Source organism: Grus americana, chromosome 31 (assembly GCF_028858705.1).
Source record: "Grus americana isolate bGruAme1 chromosome 31, bGruAme1.mat, whole genome shotgun sequence".
Classification (NCBI taxonomy): Eukaryota; Metazoa; Chordata; class Aves; order Gruiformes; family Gruidae; genus Grus; species Grus americana.
In genome coordinates, this window is record NC_072882.1 from 1366145 (window position 1) to 1386512 (window position 20368).

At 53.4% G+C, this 20368-nt stretch overlaps 1 protein-coding gene across 3 annotated transcripts in view; it reads left to right on the forward strand.

Moving 5' to 3' along the window:
• Positions 1-577: 577 nt before the first annotated feature.
• HDAC7 (histone deacetylase 7) overlaps positions 578-20368 on the forward strand; it is an 88901-nt gene continuing 69110 nt past the window's right edge. For 2 of the 3 annotated variants that reach the window (XM_054806897.1, XM_054806905.1), the window contains exon 1: positions 578-854. In XM_054806897.1, coding sequence (XP_054662872.1) covers positions 836-854 — 19 coding nt within the window. In that variant the 5' untranslated portion in view covers positions 578-835. Of the gene's footprint in view, positions 855-16602; positions 16757-20368 lie in introns of those variants that run through there. The other variant, XM_054806898.1, reaches the window with a different exon arrangement.

A 20368-nucleotide genomic window follows, 5' to 3' on the forward strand; every position in this document is an offset into this window, starting at 1 on the left:
TTCCCCTTTCCGTTTCGGAGAGGGAGCGCTGGGTTAATGCCACCCTCGTAGGGTGTTGGCGTTGCACAACCGGTTAACCCTCTCCGGATAAGACGTAGATGTGGCGGGGGGCGGGTGGAAAAACAAAAAGAAGAAGAAGTGAATTCTCTGCCGGTGACACTTTCTCCCGGCCAACAAACAAAAGTTTTTATTAGCTAAACCCTCTCAGATGCTGCATTCCAGCTTGGTAACATTTCGGTAACACATTGCAAACGTTTGACTCATAGAAACTTGGACGGCTGGAGCCGGGGGAGGGGGAAGAGCGTCACATTCCCTTTCCCGGGCAGGGTTTGGTTGTTAGATTTCTTTTTTTTTTTTTTCTCTTTAAAAAAAAAAAAAAAAAAAGAACTGAAACTTCTCTCTGTTTAATGAAAAAAAAAAAAGTGTTTGAGCCTGACGGCTTTCACCGGCTTGCATTGTGTTTGGGGGAGAGGGGCTGGGGCTGCCAAGGGAGGAACCCAGGGCAGCTGAACTCGCTTTTCTTCTGCAAGGTTTTTTTTTTTTGGGGGGGGTTGTTTTTTTTTTTTTGGTGGTGTTTTTTTTTTTTCTCTCTTCTCCCTCTGTGTTCCCAGGACAGGGTTGGCTTTCTAGGTTTGATAAAGCATTTCCTTCCATTGTCATTCTATACGGCCTCTGGGCCCTTCTCTCAGTCCCTCCCCTTTCGCCGTCCCCTCTCTTCTCTCTCTCTCTCTCTTCCTGAACTTTAGTGAATCTTGAGATATAAAGAAAGCAGCTGCCTCCCTTAACCACATCTTGAACAATGAGACCTCATCTCCACGGGCTTTAATTCCTCTGGATGCAAGGACAAAGCCAGGGTGAGTAGCCTGCTACGGTCACCGCGGCCGTTCCTGCGCGGGATGGCAGGGCTCTGGTGGGTGCTGGCGCCCATCCCCGCAGCGTCGGGGTCCTCTCGCCGCTCTCAGGCTGCGGACGTATCGTATAAGTGCGAGGGCAGAGGCTGTAAGCGTTAAAACCCTGGAAACCCAACCAGCGCCGCCCGAGAAAGCGCTCACGCTGTCCCCGTCGGATGCGGTCCCCGTCGGATGCGGTCCCTGTCGGACACGTGCGCTGGAGGAGGCTTTGCTACCCAGCTGCGTGCCCGGATTTGGGTCGCCCGCTGGTTCTCCTCCTTGTGAGACCGGGTAAAACCCGGCTCTCAGCAAGGTGGGAGGAATCTTGATCTCAAAGGCAAAGAAAAACAAATATGATGCAATCGAGCGCGGCTCTGAGCTGGGCTGCGGGAGGGAGATGGTCCCTGCAGATTTGGGGCTGTGCAATCCAGGGGCGATGCTAAAAGAGGAGCTTGGAAAGGCACCGGGTGGGAGACACCTCCACGCTCCGGGGGTGCTTGGTGTCGGAGACGAGGGCTGCGTCGTGCGGATGCTTCAGACCTTCCCGCCGGCGTCCGTGGCGTTTCTGCTCTCTTGCCTTGAACGGCCTCGTAGGAATTTTCCAGTCCCTTTTAAATGGTGAAGCGTGAGAGATGGGCTGGAGCTCAGGGCTGGGGGGGGGAACTTCTGCTTGCGACTCGCAACCGCTGCGTCCCAGGCAGAGAGCGGGTCCGTGCTGGGGACCGCGGAAAGCAGGCGGAGGGGCAGCGCGTTGTTGTTGGCGTAAAGAGCGTTATCTGGGAATCTAATTTTGCCCGAGTGATCTGTTTAGATTGTTTCGTGCACAAAAAGCAGGAGGCAGAATACAGGATATCTCAGCAGCAGCGTGATGTACGTTAATTAAGGGAATTCGGGACAAGTGATGAAGCTGCTGCTTAACTTGCAACTTCCAATATGGGGTCCCAGTCCTGCCCTCCCGGGAAACTGTAACCGATTCACATGGGAGAATGTGACGGACACGAAGGCCCATCCCAGATAAATCCTTAAGATCTTCTCAAGGGATCGTGTGCCGCAAAAAAAGCGCATTGTAAACCTGCCAGCTCCTCCTCCGGAGCAGCTTCCCAGGACGCTCGCTCCGCTCGATGTGCACCAAAACAGCTCTGTGCTCCTGGCACTTCCCCGCTGCTCTTTCTGGCAAGAGGAAACAGCTAAAATACGCTCGTCTCGTGAAATCTTCCTCCCAAGGTGTTTGCGTTCTCTGAGCTTGGGCGTGCACTGGTGTGCTCCCTGGCATAGCAATCCCTTTCTTTGCCTCCGCTGTTAATGCAAACGTGTTTTGCTGCAGTGCCTAGATGACAACGGGAAGAAAGGAGCAGGGACCGTGACTCTGAAGGATGCCCGAGGTCAAAAAGACCCCGTTCTCACTCGTATTGGCTCCTCTGTTTGCTCGTTAACTTGTAATGCGTTCCCTACCTTCATGTTACTTGGGGTAATTGGGGGAAAACTGATGTGCGGGATAAGTATAGGTGATGCACGTGGGCTGTGTAGCAGTGTGGGAACGCAGCATGGGCTGAGGACAGCGGTACCAGATGTGCTTTGGTAAATGGGAAATACCGACTGCGTAAAGAGAAATGCCCCTTAAAAAAAAAAAAGGCAGAGAGGGGGGAAAACTGGTGAGATGCAGCGGAATCTGCTGTCGGGAGGGAAGATGCTCCAGCAGTTCCACCACCTTTCCCATCTCTTAGCTGCCCCATCCCTTCTGCCATTGAACTTGTGTGGTTGAACGGGGCCCTAAAGGTGTCTTTTTAACCTCCGTTGCTCGACGTTAACTGGGTGATCCGGTTAATAACACACTGCCAGCAATAGCAGGGCTGCCGCTGAGAGGGGCCGTGAACTGGGATGTGCTGGTGGGGTGAAATGGCCTTGGTGGGAAGTCCTGAAGGCTTCGCTGCCAAAGACACCGTGAAGTGGAATGAGCCCCAGGTTGAGGAGTCGATTGCATGCAACTAAATACAGCCCAGATGCTGTTATCTAATGCCCGACCCCCCCCATCTCGGTGCCCCCCCTTTGGGTTTCTCCTCTTCATCTCCATCTGTCTCCAGCGTCTGCTGTCTGCGCTGAAATGTGATTCATAGGAAATAGTATCTTAGCCTAGGAAATACCACAGGGTGTCTGAGGCCCTTGGGATGGGGCACGGAAAGGATTGGTCCCTGAAAGTCCATAGCAAGCCATAACGACTGATCCTCAGGTAAGAAATTCTCCTAAAAGCTTTATTACAGGTGAATTTCCCAAATTTTGGTCTTCTGCTCTGGAAAAGGAAAAAAAACTCTGGGATAACTACAATTAGGAAAGTTTCCAATGGCTTTCTTGGTCTCCTCCACCCCACGTGTCGGCTTGGTAGGTGGCATTGATCTGAGTTAAGGTGGACAAGCGCAGCTGAGCTGCTCAGCCTTGGCTCCTTTTGCAGGCAGAGGAGAGGAGGAGGATCTTCTGGAGGCTCTTCATCTCAGCTAAAATTAGATATTTGATGTGCACGTCTAATCTGGATAAGTTGAGTCCTCCTGGTAGGGGCTTTAGGAGAAGCAGCTGATGGAAAAGACAGGGAAAACAGGGGAAAGACAGCTGATGGAGGGGAATCTACGTTAACAGGGTAAACCCGGGCATGTGCAAACGACGTGATTTTGGGTTAGAAAACACTGGGAGACTACAGTGGAGAACAAAGTAGGTCAGACGCTGACTGCTGGATCTGTCCTGGGAAGCCAACTCTGGCCACAGCTCTGGGTAATCAGGAGGACGTGCCCCGCTTCTCCCCTAACACCCAACGTGATACCTAGGCAGATAAAATTAACAGCTCCGTCCTTACGATGTTTTAATCTCCCTGGAGTGAATATTTTTGGAAAATAGGAATGTTGACGCTGCTCGGTGTAGACGTAGGGCATATTTGCAATGGGGAGCTGTATGGTAGGAAGCAATGCCTTGAAGAGGCTTTGAAAGAAGAAACCTCCTGGTATAATACGGCAATTGAAAAAACCAAGCGCGATCTTGAGCCTTATAAACAGGGAACGTTCAAAAAAGATATAAAAGAACACTTTTATTACTCATTAAAGCATTACCAAGACCGTCTGGGGTTCTGCGTTGGTTCAGGTGGTCATCGGAGCGTGGTGTATTCTCATGCTATAAACAACCTAAAAGTTGTCCTGTGTTCTGCAGCACACAAACCGTTCGAAACATGACTGGAAGGTCTCCAGGAGACCTGCAGAACTTGTGGCTTAGGCAAAAGCCATGGAAGAGCCTGTGTAGTCTGTTATGTGGAAAGTCAGAGTAGGCTAGATACGTTTTTGCGTTTTTTTCTCTCCATAAAAATCACAATTCTAGCCTAGATGGAGTGTTTTCCCTCCATCCCAGTGCAGCTGTGTTTGTGCTATTTGTTCTTAGCTGGAGACCTCTACTAAATCCAGCAGCTTTGGGATACCAATCTCTGAAAACAAACTAGGAGTCGTGGGTGGAGATGGCTCGGGAATGGATGCTAGGCTAGATGGACATGACCAGGATCCCTCTGCCCCAGGGAGGACGCGAGGGAAGCAGTCACGTTCACCTTAAGTCCCATTGACTAAGTTAGAAGGAGCTGGATAAAATTTGGCTGTAAAGTAGCAGAACGAGGGAGGTGAAACGAGCATCTCCAGACTTGATGTGGAACGGACCTCAGGTCCAAAGCTGTTGTGCTACTGCCTGGGACAGGCGTTTTTCCAGCAGGAGCTGAGATGCGTTCATATAGATGTGGATGAAACCTTCAGATTTAACGGAGCTTTTCAGACGCGTAATTACGTTCTCTTGATTTTTTTTCAGGAGGAGGTGAGAACTTTACTGCCACTTCTGCCACTGAAAGTCTTCCCCACCTCTGTGCCCATAGTCCCCTCCATAGCAGCCTCCAGGAGCTCGTCTGTGTTCTTGGCACTTACACAATGAGGAAATTGGCCAGCGTTTCCATATTAGCAATCAACTTTCCAGGGATGTTGCATGTATTTTTCCAGCAAGGGATGGAACAGCATCAGCAACCCTTTTATCTGCCAGGCCAGGGCTGCAGTTCTCTACAGTAGGAAGGACCAGACGTTGTTTAAAAAGACTCAGACGAGAGCGTTCGGCGTGCAAACGCCCGGAGAGGCCGTTCCTGCAGCACAGGAGCTCTGTATTCAGACCGTGTCCTGGCGCTTGGCCTTCACGTATTATCCCTGCTGGGATGTTTTTTGGCAAGGCACGGCGATTGCTGCCATCACCAGTGTCGCACCCAGGCGTTCCTTCTGACGGCCCCAGTGTCCCACCAGCAGGCAAATGGGCAGACTGGGAGAAGGAGGGAGGGGACCGGTGGGACGGCAGCGACTCTTGTCCCACCTGATGCAGCTTCTTGGCATCTTGACAGGCCATGGGAGATTTTGGCGTCCGTCATCCTGGCTTTATGGCCCCGTTCCTTCGGTGATGCTGAGCTTGGGGTCGCTCGGTGCGGGGCTGGGAGTAGAAATGGGGAAGGGGAACTGGGACTAGAAGCGACCACCTGGAACAGCTGGTAAATGGGGATGGGGGCGACGAGATGTGTTTGACCACCCTCATGGTGCACAGGGATGGGAGGTGGCAGGTACCCAGCTGTGACCTTATTTCCAGTGACACTTTCCCCTTGGTATCTCTCCTGGACAGACACAGCCATGCATTGTTTGCGTCGTCAGGAAGATGCACTTTAAATACGTATTAATTGGGCTTGGTTAATTCGTCGGGAAGTTTGCTTTAAAAGCAAATAAAACCAGCAAGCAGCTATAATGCCAGGAAACAGGTAAACTGTTTCCCTCCCCCTGAACAAACCAGGCGGGTGAGGCAAAAAAAAAAAAAAAAAAAACCAAAACCTTGCCTGAGCTGCAAGCGTTCAGCTGCACCTGATGGTTATAATATCACCAGGCAAACTGCTAAATAATGGTTGTATTTTTTTTGTGTGTGCGGTGGCCACACACATTCCCCCATCCTTGAAATTTGCTGTCCAAGACCATTGCGGGGCTATTGGTGATTCTGGAATAGTTATTCCATCAGCTTGTAGTCAGATCTAGTTTGCTGCTGCCTTGGCATCCTTCAAATGCAAAATGCACCGAAGACAAACCAAAAAAAAAAAAAAAAAAAGGTCCTTGTGCTTTGCGCCGTGTCTGGCAGACGCGCGTGGGTCTGTAAAACCCATCCTGAGCTTTGCTGGTGCAAACCTACGGCGGAGCGAGTGCGTTGGAGCGGAGGGTGGAATAGGAGGAGATGGACCCTCTGTCCAGGTCACCAGGTCCCTCTCATGCTGCTGCAACCCCGGGCTACCAGTCTGCGGCTTCTGCTGGTCCCCAGCAGGCTGGGAGACAGGTAACACCGCGGTTCAGCCTGCTTTAGCCTTTTTTTCACGCCAGCCTGCTCCTCCCTGGTAACTGCTCGCCACCCTTTGTTCTTGAACCATATTTCTCACCACGTCGTCAAGCGTGCTCAGTGAGACAGAGAAAAGCTCTCCCTTTCAAACACAAAGTCCCAGGACAACCCCAGCCTTTTTGTTTCTTTTTTTTTTTTTTTCTGTGCTCGCTTTCATGCTGGGAGAGCAGTTTTTCCAGCCAGCCTGGCTTTGGAAAAGCCCGGAGCACCGGACATGTGCAGAATGAGCAATGCTGGAGATTTGGGGCTCAGCCTGGAAGACCCTGGGCTGGATGGGTGGATGGATGGATGGGTGGACGGATGGATGGACGGACGGATGGACGGACACCAGGCTGGAGGACCCATAAGCAGGCAGATAGTCTCACAGTGGGGAGGAAAGGGCTCGTTTGGGGACAGAGCATGACTTTGAAGGGAATAGAGACTTTCTAGAGATGGATTTTGAGTTGGAGACATCCTGAGGCTTCGGGTTTGAGGCAAAACTGTTTCCTCCATCTCGTCGTGCCTGTGCTTTAAATCTGGTAAACGGCACGTGTTCAGCGTCGGTCATTCCTTCGGTGAGACGTGGACCCCGTAACTCACTCGATAAATACTGTGGCTGATCTGAGCGCTGACAGTACACACCGGGATGGGGAGGACCGGGCTGTTGAATCCCGCTGTCTTTTCAGATCAATCTCTTTGCTGTGATTTGTCCGGATAAAAAGGTTTTCAGCAGGTTGGAAAAAAAATTCCTGGGCATTTCACAGCATCCTCTGGCCCCTTTATGGAGGTGAAATCCTGAAATTATGAGAGGCTCAAGATCATATTGCTGTGCAACTCCTAGGAATGATTTATAGTCCGGGGACTATAAATCCTGCTCTGCTCAGATATAATAAGAAAGGATCCCTCTTCCCATTTCCCGAATTCATGATATTTAACATCAGTGAATCTGCATTAGAACAAAAAAAAAAACCCCAAAACCCCCACCCAAATCTCTGTAGCAGATCAGAAAGGCAACATCCCTGTGCATGAAACTAAATCTCTAAAACTGAGACAAGCAGAGTAGACACCAGACACGTGGTCCCGGCTTAAAGCCACGCGAAGTCACAGGCATCCGATGAAGCGGGATGAAGGTGTGGCTGCCGGCTTCGTGATTTAAACAGCCCCCCGTGGCTGAGGGGGACGCCGGGTCGGTTCCCGTCTCCCTTAGAGGGTCAGACGGCACCGAGCCGCTGCTGCCGTCCTCGCGCGAACGCTCCTCAAACTTCCCTTCAGAGCCGTAAGGCTGGAGCAGAAGTTTTAGAAGTTTTACTAACGAAGTCGGGATTCCCGCCTCACCCGCAGCATCGGGCGCCGGGGAGGGGGGGATGCGCGGGGCTGAGCTCGGGCGTAGGTCTGGCCGTTGGCAGCGGGTCCTTCGGCAAACCCGAGGGTCGGGGATATCGCTGGAGGCCGCTTCTTCCACTTCCCTGGGGCAGCACCCACCCGGGGACGTGGCCGGGAGGTTGCCTAATCCCTTCTGCTTTCTGCACACGCAAGCGTCACCGCAAGGGGAAGAGGACGAGGGCCTTTTTCAAGGTTACGAACCTCTTATTTTTGGATGCGTTTCCCTACTGCTGGAGCTGACCCAGGCTGCAAGCTGTTGAAGTTTTAGGCCCTTTGTTTGTTTAATTGAAGTGCTGTTTGTTTTTGATCACAGGCATTAGATAGGCGCTTCCTCTGCAGGCAGGAAGCAGTGATTTCCTGTTCGTTCGCCGGCCAACTCTCACTGCGCAGGAAACCTCGCTCTGCTGAGTGTTCACTTTTTGTGCAGCATTTTTGGAAGGTCTTTTGTGTTGTTGTTTTCTTTTCTCCTGTTTTTCCCCCCGCTCCCCGGTACCGGTGGTGGTGCTGGGTCTCCGTAGGATGGCTGTGCCCTGAGTCAACCCGCGCCGGGCAGAGCACGCTGGATGATGCTTTTTTGCTAAAAATGGTTTAATTTAGGCTGAAATCTTTTGGCGAGGTCTAAAACGCAGGGAAGACAGTCGCCGTGCTGTCTTCACGCCACCGCCGAGCCTCCTGCTCCTGAAAACGTTTGGTTTTGGCCGCGATTTGACAATAGCTGTGCGTTACCGCATCTTCCTCGTGATTTTGCGGACCCCGCTCAGCGCAGATCTGCGTCCACGAGCACCCGAGTCCTTTACGAGTCTCGCCGGTCTCTCTAACTGCTTTTTTTGTTAGATGTGTGCCTCGTAGTGAAATGTCTGAGGGTTTTTGTTTTTTTTAGGGGATGCTACTTCATTTACTCTAAAGGAAGGTGTATTAGTGACGGGTCGTCGAAACGACTTGCCCGGCGTCGCGTAAAGACCCAGCACGTGAGCAAGGAGTTAAAACCGAGACCTGGATCAAATCCGCCGGGTTTGCCTGCTTGTTTGCTTGCTGTGCTAGAAGGACCTTTAGGCAGCAGATGAATCCCGCTGAGGATGAAAATTTTATTCCCAATTAAATCTGTGATAGATCACCGTTCTCAGTCCCTGCCCGGGGTTCCCTAGCTCCTTCTTTGTAAGCGCAGGCAGCTCATTTCTCATCTCTGCAACGCCCCGCTGGCCTTCTTCCCTCCTTGGCTACAGCGTGGTCCTGTGAAGCGTCAGAGAGGAGCCGGGGATGGGGTTAGAGCCGATGCTCCACACCCGCATAGGTGCTTCTGGGGTGGGAAAGAGACGCTTAGGCTTTTCTGCCGCATCACGAACAGGCGGAACAGCGTTTCCTCGGCAGCTCCGTGCACACGGGGATGTTTTTACTCGGCGTGTTTATCCTGGGAGCGTCTAGGAGCTAACCCAGATAGGGCTCGGCTGCAGAGCGATGCCCGGAGGTGAAGTGCTGCAGTATCAGATGGCTCCAGCCACAGGAAGCCCGGACGGACAGACGGACGCCGCTGCACGAGAGCTTTCAAACTGCCCCACGGCGACAGATGCCGACCGTCAGTGCCACGCATACTTGCCTGCCCCAGTTTTTAATTATTTTGCTGTTGTAAAGGGGCTCCCCTGCAGGGAGGGAATTTGTGACGGGAAGAAGAGCGGCTGTAGGAACAAAGGAGGGGGGGAGAAACGGCAGGGGAAGGGGAAGCGGAGCAGCTCACGGTCCCCGAGGCGAAGGGCGGGAGGGATTAATCCTGCAAACGCCCGTGCATGGGAGAGGAGACGGTCGGAGGTTTTAGCCAGCGTCACACACGAGCAGCTGGCTGGGGCCGTTTGGACACAGGGGGATGTACTGCCAGAGGGGGATGCACGGAGGGATGGGAGGAGGAGGATGGAGAGGGCAGGACGGGCTCCAGGCTCCGTGCGCTTCGGCTTGTGCTCGGGGCCATCCAAGGAAAACATTGAACCGGCTGCTCTCATGCGGCCCCGGCCCCCTGCAAGCGTGTTCCCCCACCATCTCAGCCTCCTCTCCCTCCTCGTTCCTGGAGCGTTCTCCATTCCCCAGGCCCCTTCCGATCATTGCACGTCGGTGACATCATCGCCGGTTGCCATGGAAAAGCCAGGTTGTCCAAAACACAACCCCTTGGCCTCATCCCATGTGTGTCAGGAAATGAAGGTTTTATAGTACATCTCTGCAATGGAGCAGAAACAGCCGGAGCAGGAACCGCAGCCCGGGGACAGGCGCACAACTCGCCTTTGTCGCGGTCCGCTCGGTGCGCGACTCCCCGGTGGCCTCTCCGCTGGGGAAACGGGGACCTGTTTCTTGGGGTCGCAGGGCTGATTTACGTCTCACGAGTTATTTTTGGGTTGCTGAGCTTTCTGCTTTGGTCTGAAACACCCCGGAGGAGAAGCGACCCGAAGCATTTCAGCATTTCATCCCGGGGAGGATGGCAGGAAGTCTGCACCGGGCTGAGCAAAGGCAGAAATTGGTCCACAGGGGCTCGTGGCCGGGTGGAGCAGTCGGAGGTGATCGAACGCATCTCCCACCCGAGCTGCAGGCTGGCGCTGCCTTCGGAAGGGCTGCGATGCGCAGGGAGAAGTGCAAAGGCGTTTGGGAGTCTTGGCCACAGAAATTTTCTTAAAGCCGGGAAAAAAAATTGTCCCAGCGTCGATGATTACCAAAGACCTCGCAGACGGAAAGGAAAGGTCGGGTGTCATCCCATGGCGGGGATGGGACGCTGCTGTTAAAGGCAGCCTTTGTTTCAGGCAGGAATTAAAACCAGACTCTCTCTTCTCTCCTGCAATGTTTGGGAGTGGAGGTGTTTCCCCAAGGGAGAGCTGGAAGCCTTACCCCTGGATTCTCCAAAACCAGGCCAGGGAAAGCACGAGGTGTCCTGCCCTGACCGCAAAGCCGGGCTGGATCCGCTCCCTCCGTGCAGAAGGAGCAGAAAAAAAAAAACTCCCGTGAACACCTGAAGCAGCCGGTGGCTTTGCCAACCCCGGCATCAGCTTCCCTTCCAAATTTGTGGCAGGGCCAGCCTTCAGATCGTCACCTGGGTTCGGACGTGCGTCACCTCGGATGCAACAGCTCTGCAGCGCAGCAGCTTGGGTTTTTGACGTGTTTTGTCTTGCCCCTGCCCTTCCTGCTCTCAGTTTGGCTGGGAAAACGAAAATGTTGCTTCTCTTGACGTTTCCAGACAGAGCGGCCGGGTATCTCTGGACGGACGAGCCGTGACGTGAGAGTCTGAGACCCGCAGAGCCTCAAGGTCTCACCGTTTCGTGTCGCTGCATCCCGCGGCTCCGCCGGGCAGTGCACGCAGGCGTGCGTGTGTCTGCATGGCCGCGCACCGCGGTGCACGCTTGCGTTACGCCCTGGCTGGCGTGTTCGGCGTGTGGCCGCGTACGCCGCAGCCCTGAGCACGAGGGAAGTAAATAATAAGAAGGGAATGACCCTCAAAGAGCGGTGTGGCCTGAATCTGGCTTCCACTCAGTAGCGCAACCGCATCTCGAACCTGGAGGCTTTTTCCAGCTCGTTCGCCCCTCTGCTCGAACCAGTCCCTCAGAAAACAGCGGCGCTGAGCAGGTTAAACACCATGCTTATTCAGGGGATGTGCTGGAAAATAAAAAGTCGGAGCCTTTCGATTTTGCATACCCCATCCGGGGGCACGGTGCCGGCACCGAGCATGGAAAGTGCCTGCGTGACTTGTTTTGGTCTCACTTTGCTTGATAACTTGCCAACGCCACAGTCAAATTACCCCGGTAAACAACGGCACGAGCCGGCTCAGCCTCAAAAAACGGGGCTGGCAGTGACACGGTCCCGACCCGACGGTGCCGGCTGACCCGCTGCACCGCTCTGCGGGCTCCCCCCCTCCTCCGCCTCCCGCCCCCCCTCCCTTCCCCCCCTCCCCGCACCCTTCCCCAGCTTGCAGTGGGTGTTTCGGGGTTAAAAATAGACTCCAGATTTCGGTTAGTAAATGCGGAGGCAGGGAGCAGAGAGCTGTTTATCAATGCCAGGGTTTCCCCTGAGACACTGAAATGAGTCAGATAAGAGACAGGCACAACCGTGCACATGCCCTACTTCACCGGTGCTGGCAACGCTGCTCCGTACACGGGCCGTTCCGGGGAACTTTATGTGCCCCGGTGCCTCGGGAGCCGCGGTCCCTACGGATGCTGAGCACGACTCACGTTCTCACCAGATTCCGATGCTCTACAGCATCCTACCCTCTTGAAAACATTGCTCTCCGCCATCAATCCGTCATGCCTCGGCCGTGCAAGAGTTATTTTCTAACCCGGCTCGAGTCCTACTTGTATTTTGAGCTCACCAAAGAGGTGGAAGGGAGGAGTGAGCGTGGGGATGGCAACGGAGCAGGGATGTCCTGAGCGGACCCGCGTGGCTGCAAGGTACCAGCCTCGTGGGGCTGGGCAAGGAGCACCCCAATTTTTCTACCACATGCAAAAAAAAAAAAAAAAAAAAAAAAAATTGCTTCTGATGTGGAGGTCGCATAACGTAAGCTCTGTAATCCTTGGATTTTAGAGAAGTATGAGCGAGGATTTTGCTGTCGCTGTTTCCCAGGCAGCCGGGCTCCCACGTGCAGTGGGGGTTGCAGGTAGCAAAGTCCGTGGTCTGGAAATGCTGGTGGGGGGGGTCCCCAGGTTCTTTCAGCTGAACGAGCACTGGTAAGCTCTGGTTGTATGAACAAAAGCACCGTTGCAAGGGTTTCTTGGGCTCCCAATCCAAAGAGGGTGGAAAAACGGGGATAAACCGCTAATGGGATAAACAGAACGCTTGCGACTCCTGTTGTGTTGCTAACAAACATTTGAGACCTTTACAGCAGCTGCAAAGGGAGGAGAGCTGCTCCACGCACAGCGTCGTTACTGCTGTTCGCTGAAAGGGAAATCCAGTGCGACCCGGGTGTCCAACCCAGGTGCTCGGAGCCCACCGGCACCGCGGGGACAGCTGACCGGCGCTGCCGGGACCGAAGCGGCAGCTTTTTGGACCTCTGCTGATGCGCATCATCCGGTGATGCCTGAACGTAAAGCCACGGGGCACTCTCTTTACGTCTCTTGACAGTCATCGAGGCAGTGGCCCGTGTTTTCATGGGGTTACGGGCTCGCCCCGTGTTGCCCTCCGCCCGGTACCAGTTTTCCTGGGGGTGATGAAGACTTTGCTGCAGCCTCTGCCCCGGCCGTGGGACGCGTGGGCCACGCGTTCGAGTCACCCCAGGCTGGTGGTTGTGCACAAAGGCGGCAGCAGCGCGCTGATGCTTTCAGCAAAAGACCAAATCGCTCCGTTTGCGGGGTGTCTGAGGTCAGGCTGATGGTTTGCCCTGCGGGGAGGGGGACAGGATTGAAACCACCCCCCGGCTCCAGCCTTTCCCCTCCTGTGCCCCCGCACCCATCCCAGGCACACAGAGCATCCCGGCGCCATCCCAGACCCCGACACCTTTGTGTCGCTCAAGTGACACATCCGTGCACGAGGAGGTTTCCGATGCTCCGGAGCCCTTTTCCCACAGTGACGACATTTTCAGCTGGGAGCTCAGAATTACCCAAACCTCATTTTTCAGAGCGGGTGGTACGGGCAACACCGAACCTCCAAATAAACCTCGACGGGGAGGAGGTACAGAGCCAAACCCCAGCACGCGCAGCATCCCATGGGCAGCATCCCCAACGTCCCAACCTCGCACCGGCCGGGTAAATCGGCTCGGTCAGGGTTGGGCTGCGGACCCAGATCCCGTGAGTTAATCGAGGGCACTTTTTCATGGCTAATACCTCGCTCGCCTGCGTGGCAGCGGCTTCCTGTTTGACTCACACCTGACAGCCCCGCTGCATAAGTCGGGGCCTCTTGCGCCTGCAAGCAACTGAATGGGGCTGTTTACAATTAGAGAACATGGGATTCCCAGAAAGAAGCTCAGACCGGACATCCTGAAGCGAAATACCCCAGGCGTCACCGGCTAAAAATAACCGTAGCAGAACAGTCACCAAACAAACAGTGCTTTAACACCAGCCCCGGTGCTGAGCTCTCATGTATCCCATGGCACGGTGCGGGGGGGGAGCAGCAGGCAGAGGGGCACAATTTAAAAAAAAAGAAAAAAATCGGCTTTCCCTACGCCCCGTGGGGTTTTTCTGGCATATCATGGTGCTACAAGGGCTGGTGGCTGCCACTTGCAGTGATTTCTCTTTGTTTCTCTTCTATTTAGTGGAGGGGGCGGGGGGGGAGTAAGGCAAGGGTTAAAATATAAATAAAACAAATTTCAGCCAGAACCGGCTGGTGGAAATCAGTTTAGCCCGCTGATGGGCTGGGGGGAGCCGTGGAGGACGGGAAGCAGGAACGGGCTCTGCCAATGTTAGGACTTTGCTGGGCAGCTCTGGACCTGGAGCTGGTTTCCAGCGGCTGGGCGGGCACGTGTCGTTGCGGCCGGCTCCGGGGGATGCCGAACAGCCTCGAGGAGCTGCTGCTTCTCATCCGATGTCTGTACTGGGAACACGTCTCCCACCAAGACCCCCTGCTCGGGCTCACGGGGAGGGGGTTTATAGCAAACGCTCACAACAACCGGGGGGACCAGCCCCGCGGCACCGCTCGGCTCTCCGTGGATGGTGGAGCGGTGGCGGCTGCGGGGTGGTCTCAGCGATGCCGCTGTGCGTTTCTGAGCGGGGTCTTGCTGCGGTTTCCCGGTTGCATCCCCGGGATAAGCAAACGCCCGACCTGAGAGCCTTTTCCAGCCTTTCTCCGGGGCAGCACCAGCAAAGCAGCTGGCAGGAACAGCCTGCAGGTGAAAAAGAGTTGGCAAGCGCTCACTAATCCCGTATGAAATTTTCCAGGACCTGAATCAGAGCTCGGGAAGGGGAAGGTGCTCAAGTCCCCGGTCCTTAGAGCGGGGCTCAGAAAATGGGGACGCAATGGTGGTGGGACCAACCTCAGCTTGAGCTGAGCTGCGCCTTCCGGTAGCCCCAGCACGAAGCTGTTGGCTTTGCACCTCCTCCCCGACGCTCGCCGGCTTGAGGAAGAGACGGTAAGATGGATCGGAGCAAAAGGGCACGGAAAGGATCATCGAGACTCAGCCCAACAGCCCTACGGTCCAGTCAACTTCTTTCTAACAGAGATTTCAGAAGATAGGAGCTCCCACTAAAAGGCACTTACGCAATAGGTTGCTACAGAGGAAGTTTCTCTTTAACCCCAGGCAGTTAGTGGTTGATTTATGTCCTACAGCTTTAGATTTTATAAGTTGCAGAGGTGTTGCATAAGAAGATAATTTGAACCTCCATTTCATATAAACTCTTTCTGTTGGGGAACATCTACTCTTTTATCCGCCTCTCACATGCCTGATAGCTTGGCGATGTAAAGGGAAGGGAAATTACATAGCTCAGGTTATTTTACTCCTGAGAGTGAATCCCTGAGTTTTCTCAGAGGCAGCGTTGGATTTGGGTCTTCCTGAGCTTTACCCAGGGGACTGGCCACTTTTCCTTGCTAGTTGTATCCCCCCCAAAAAATAACAGAGGCTCCGTTGCTGCGTGTGCCCTCAATTCCTCCTGCGCTCTTCATCTACCGAGTTATAGTTGGCAGCTTTTGCTCTTAAGCAATAAATCCCGCAGCGGGGAATGCTCCAGGAGTGAGGACGTGGGGAGCAGACTGCTGTGGACAATTTTGCACCATGTTTCTTAGGTCATGTAGATGTTGGCCCTGGACTTAATGGCCCCGGGGATGACTTCCAGTCCTTAGGTAAGAGCTGTCGCTTAGTGGGAGTCAATTCATTTCATGGCAGGGGAGACGGACAAGTCTTCTGCCTCATGGAAACTTCACTCGGGCTCTCTCCTGATTTGCCATTTGCCTTCAACCTATAATAAAAGTTATTTAGACTAAAAGCACACATTAACGATTTGCGAACAGAAGGACAATTACAGGGAGAAAATGAATTTCCACCAGCATGGTGGGGGAAAGACACTGAGCTGCGGTGTCCTTCCCAGCAGAAGAACCGGTCCAGGTTCTCTGCCTCCAGCTACTTCGAATGACGATAGTTTGTGAACTCTCGTTCTTGGCCGCCTTCTTGGAGTCCCGCCACGGGCTGTTTCTCTGCTACGGCTGCAGCAATACCTCCAGACCTTCCCGTCGACAGCCGCCCGTGTCAGAAGCTTCGTTTGCTCAGCGGAGGACCAGGCTCCTCCATCTGCTCTCGACCGGTGGGAAGGCAGGGTTGACGGTGGAAGCAGCCAGCTCACGGTAAAGGTTGGGCTGGAGAGACAGGCTGCCAAGCACCGGCACGACGATGTTGGTGCTCTGAGATGTCGAACCCAGAGTTGGGGCAGCTCCTCCTTTTGTTATAGATTCCCCCCAGTGCCCTTGAGCAAGCCCATTACGCTCGGGCATCGCCTTGCCCTTCTTGCAGAACAAGGGGGGACAGCACGTCTCTTTTCTCTTTTCATCTGTCTTGTTAATTGGGACTGGCCCTTCGTTTGCGTGGGCGTCTGCTGCCATTTGGAAATCTGAGCTTTGGGTTGTAAATTCTCGAAGGGAGGGATTTTTCCCTTCCGGGGTGAGTGTGGGTGGCTCCGAAGCTGCTCCAATTTTAGTCTCCCCGCACCACCCAGATATAAAACCGGGCATCTTGCTGCATCTGCTCCCGGGATATTCATTGCCCAAGAATCCCCGGGTGACCAATTATGCCAGCGGGAGCATTCATGGAAACAGGCCATTTTCTGCGACAGCTCAAAGTGTTTGCAAAAGGTTGGTAGAGTCCCAAGAGCTTCTGGCAGCTTGATTTTATTTTGAAACCGGTCGGCCCCCAGCTGGGTGTGAGAGTAAAATGAAAGGATGCGAGATAAACCCACTTGTGCGAGAGAGTGAGCCGCTGCCCGAGGCAGCGCAGCATCAGAGGTCGTCATTCTGAAACCGAGCATGGAAACTGCACCGAGAAGAAAGCTAGAGAGCAGGGCTTGGGCTCCTTGCCACACACAGTGCAGACCACACTAAAGAACTGCTCTGCTTGGGGACTGTCACATGCACTGGGGCAAAAGAGAGACGGAAACCTAAAGGACAGCAGGCAGCTCTGACCGGGCAGATGAGCACTGACAACAAAGGTACTCTCGTCCTCTCGGGGCTACTTTCATCCGACCCATTTTTTTTTTGTGTGTTTAAAGGTGTCTTTGGGCTTTCTTTATCCTCTGCTCTTTGCTGTGTCTGTGATTTGCCACCATGGGTGGTTTTAGGCATCCCTGAAGTTGCTCGGGAGGATGAGGAGATGTGGTGGTGGAGGGGAGTGAACGGTGAGAAGAGGAGGCTCCGATCGGTTGCTAAAGCTTGCGTTTGCATTCTGTCTACAGCCGAGCAAGCTGCCAGCCCGCTCGAGAGCCTGGGTAGCGTTTATCAGGAAATACAGTCGGTGTGTGCTGTGTTTGTAGCTCTGGCGCCTTGTGACCCAGAACATACCCTGCCCGAGGGCACGCAGGGAGTTGGGGATTTTTAGTCCACTTCACCCATTTTTTGTGTGGGGCGTACTGCGTTACTCCTGACTGCTCTTGCCTGGATAACCCTAGGTCAGCATTTCCATCCCCTCCGCTGGTACAGCCTCTTGTATTTTAAGAAGCTGAGAGATGCTCTGATGGATGGGCTGTAGTAAAGGGCTTAAAACAGAGGATCTCCTGGTAGACATCAGCCAGGAAGGGAATGGCTGATAGGGCAGGTAGTTCTTGCTCGTGTTCACCATCCGTTGCTCACCGTACAGCACGTGACCGTCTCCTAGCAGGTGGGGATAGCTCCCCTCTTTCAGATGAGGAAGGCACTGTGTTAGGTGTAGCATGGTAGGAAGCAGTGCAGGCTCTTGCGGGACACCAGAGCTCTCCAACTTCCACGCTTAGCTGCTCAGTTACAGGTTTTCACCTTCAAAGCATGAAGATCTCGTTGCTGCTCCTCAAGACCCTCCTGTGTGCGCTGCGCTGTGGATGCTGTGTCGCCATATGACCCACAGCATGGATGGCTTTACTGGAGATGAGCTAACCTGACGCTAACTCCGTGTCTAAACCACGTCTAGTTAAACCACAGCAATATACAATAGCTGCTGCATTCGCTTAGATTGCATGAACGACTTTTTCTCCATACACCAGTATTCGCCTTGCAGAGCCCTGGCCTGGACCAAGTGACCGGAGCCAGGACATGGGGAGGGAGCATCTCTCCACTTTCTCCATCCCAAGGTATTACAGCTCTCCTCTCTTCTCTTGCCACCCCTCGGTACTTCCCTGCTCTCTTTCTGCGAATAGGTTGGGAAATTGCATCAAGATAGAAACGGGCAGGTCATGACACCACGGTTAGGAGGAGGGAAGCTGTGATGGAAGAACTTGTTGAGTTTTGTCCTACCTCAAAAGTGCTGAAACTGGTGTAATGCTCCCACACCCCAGCCTGGGAATTTCCAACTAAAACCAACTGGTTTTGGTTCTCCAGGCTGTAGAGAAAGCTGAGAACATGCTCAGGGTGCCCTAGGTGTTTCAGAGACCAGGACGCAAACTGGAAGAGCTGGCACTTCTAACGTATCAAGACCCTTAAACCTAAATCTCATGATCTGCAGGCATCCAACGTGACTTTTGGATGGTTGACCTTGGCAGCACAATTGTGTTTCAAGCCCCTCGTCTCCTGGCTTTGAGGGGGATAGTGGGACAGAAGGGAGAGGGAGAGGACACAGCGCTAAGGAAAATTGAGTCCTACACATGATGGGATGCTGTTGAGAAGTGGGGAAGAAAGCAGAAGAACTTCGTAGACCTCACGTAGCAGGAAGGCTTTCAATCCCAGGGTTCCTACAACCACTTCCAGGCCAAGAAAGCACCTTCAGGGCTGTTCTCTACAGGTGGAAACACCACTGCCTGATCATGGTCATCAGTTGGTGCAAATTAGAATCAATTACAGTCAGTTAGTAAGGAGCAGGAGAGAGATGCAGCAGACCCTCTCCTCTTTCACCCACTCTTTCCTCTGTTGCTTTCCTCTTGTATTAAACATCAGTTATGAGCTCGGGTTTGGGGTTGTCTTTGTTCCCCGCCTACGGCAGCGAGGCCAAGTGCTTCTTTGGAAGAGAGAGAGAGAGAAGGAACTGAGTGAGAAAAGCAGCTACAGATGCTTGCAAGGCAAGTGCCAAAGTACACCAAGCCACTGAGGATGCTCCAGGGTAATCGAAGGCTTCAAGGAAAGCCGCAGGGGGAAAAAAAAAATGAGCAAAAGATAGCTGCTTAAAAATCCTTTTGTATCAGAGGTCATGAGATTTTTTTTTAACAGGCTGCACTTGAGTTATCAGATGCTGGTGCAAACCCCTGGATAACAGTGCAGTCCTAGAAAGACTGAAACTTTTGAAGGACACTGATTTCAGGTAAGAACTCAGAAACAGAGGCTCGTTTGTGGCATTTATAACAGTTTTGATAGTGCTGAGTCTGATGGGCGATTCTGGAGGGTTTGTGGACTCCGTAGTTCATGGCCAGACTGTAACGAGGACCAGAGATGAGACCTTGTGGAAAAAACACCTTGGGGGGGGTGTGTGTGTGTGACTTGATTCAAGCAGTAAAACTCTGAGTGGGGACAAGAGAGAACCGGCCGGGTCTCAGGCTTTGGTGGGGAATCGAAGCAATGCCACCGGGCGAGCAGCCCGTAAGTGACAGCCTGAGATGAGGAAAAAAAAAAAAATGAGGAAAAAGTGAAAACTCCAGGGATGGGACTGTGAAAATGCAAACAGGGAATGGATAAGGAGCAGCCCGGAAGGCTTCATGTGTCGGGAGCGAGCACAGGCGCCCACGGCAGAGCCGCTGCCTTTGGAGGGAGGAAAACTGCAAATGCCTTCAACTAAGGACTGAAAATACCTAAAATAAGCAGAATTTACGTATTCTGTGTGCTGAAGGGGGCTGTTGAAGGCACAGCAATGCGCAGCGGCTAGGCTCTTGTACTTGCCGTTATTAAAACCGCTTTGCTAATAGTAAAGTAACCGGTCCCTGCAGGGGCTCCAGGAAAGCTGGAGAGGGGCTGGTGCCAAGGGCAGGGAGTGACAGGCCAAGGGGAATGGCCTGAAGCTGCAGGAGGGGAGATGGAGATGGGATGTGAGGCAGAAATCCTTCCCTGTGAGGGTGCTGAGGCCCTGGCCCAGGGTGCCCAGAGAAGCTGTGGCTGCCCCTGGCTCCCTGGCAGTGTTCAAGGCCAGGTTGGATGGGGCTTTGGGCACCCTGGGCTGGTGGAGGGTGTCCCTGCCCATGGCAGGGGTGGCACTGGATGGGCTTTAAGGTTCTTCCAACCCCAACCAGGCTGGGATTCTATAGAAGTAAAGCGAGGAAGCCGGGTGGTTAAAGCTAACACCACGCGGACGGAGTAATTCTTACCACGGGTGTTTGTGAGGTCTGCATCAAAAACCTGAAAGGTCCCTCCTGGTAGGATAAAAAGTGTGAAAAGTCTCTTTTACTGTTTCTTGGCAGGCTGATATGCCATGTGCCAGAGAAAGCTCTTCTAGGGCTGAGCATGAGCTTAGAGCCTTAAGCTGACGTTGGGCAAAGAAAACTTGAAAAGATGCAGGCTTGACAAATAAAAGCTCCTTTGGTGGCAATTTCAGAACTTTATGCCCCGTCCACGTTCACCTGGTCTTTCCCTGTGTCCCCTGGGGAATAGGGATATGATGGGTTTGGAGAAATTGTTCTTGGTGTTTAGAAAAAGCCTCACTGGTGAACCCAGAC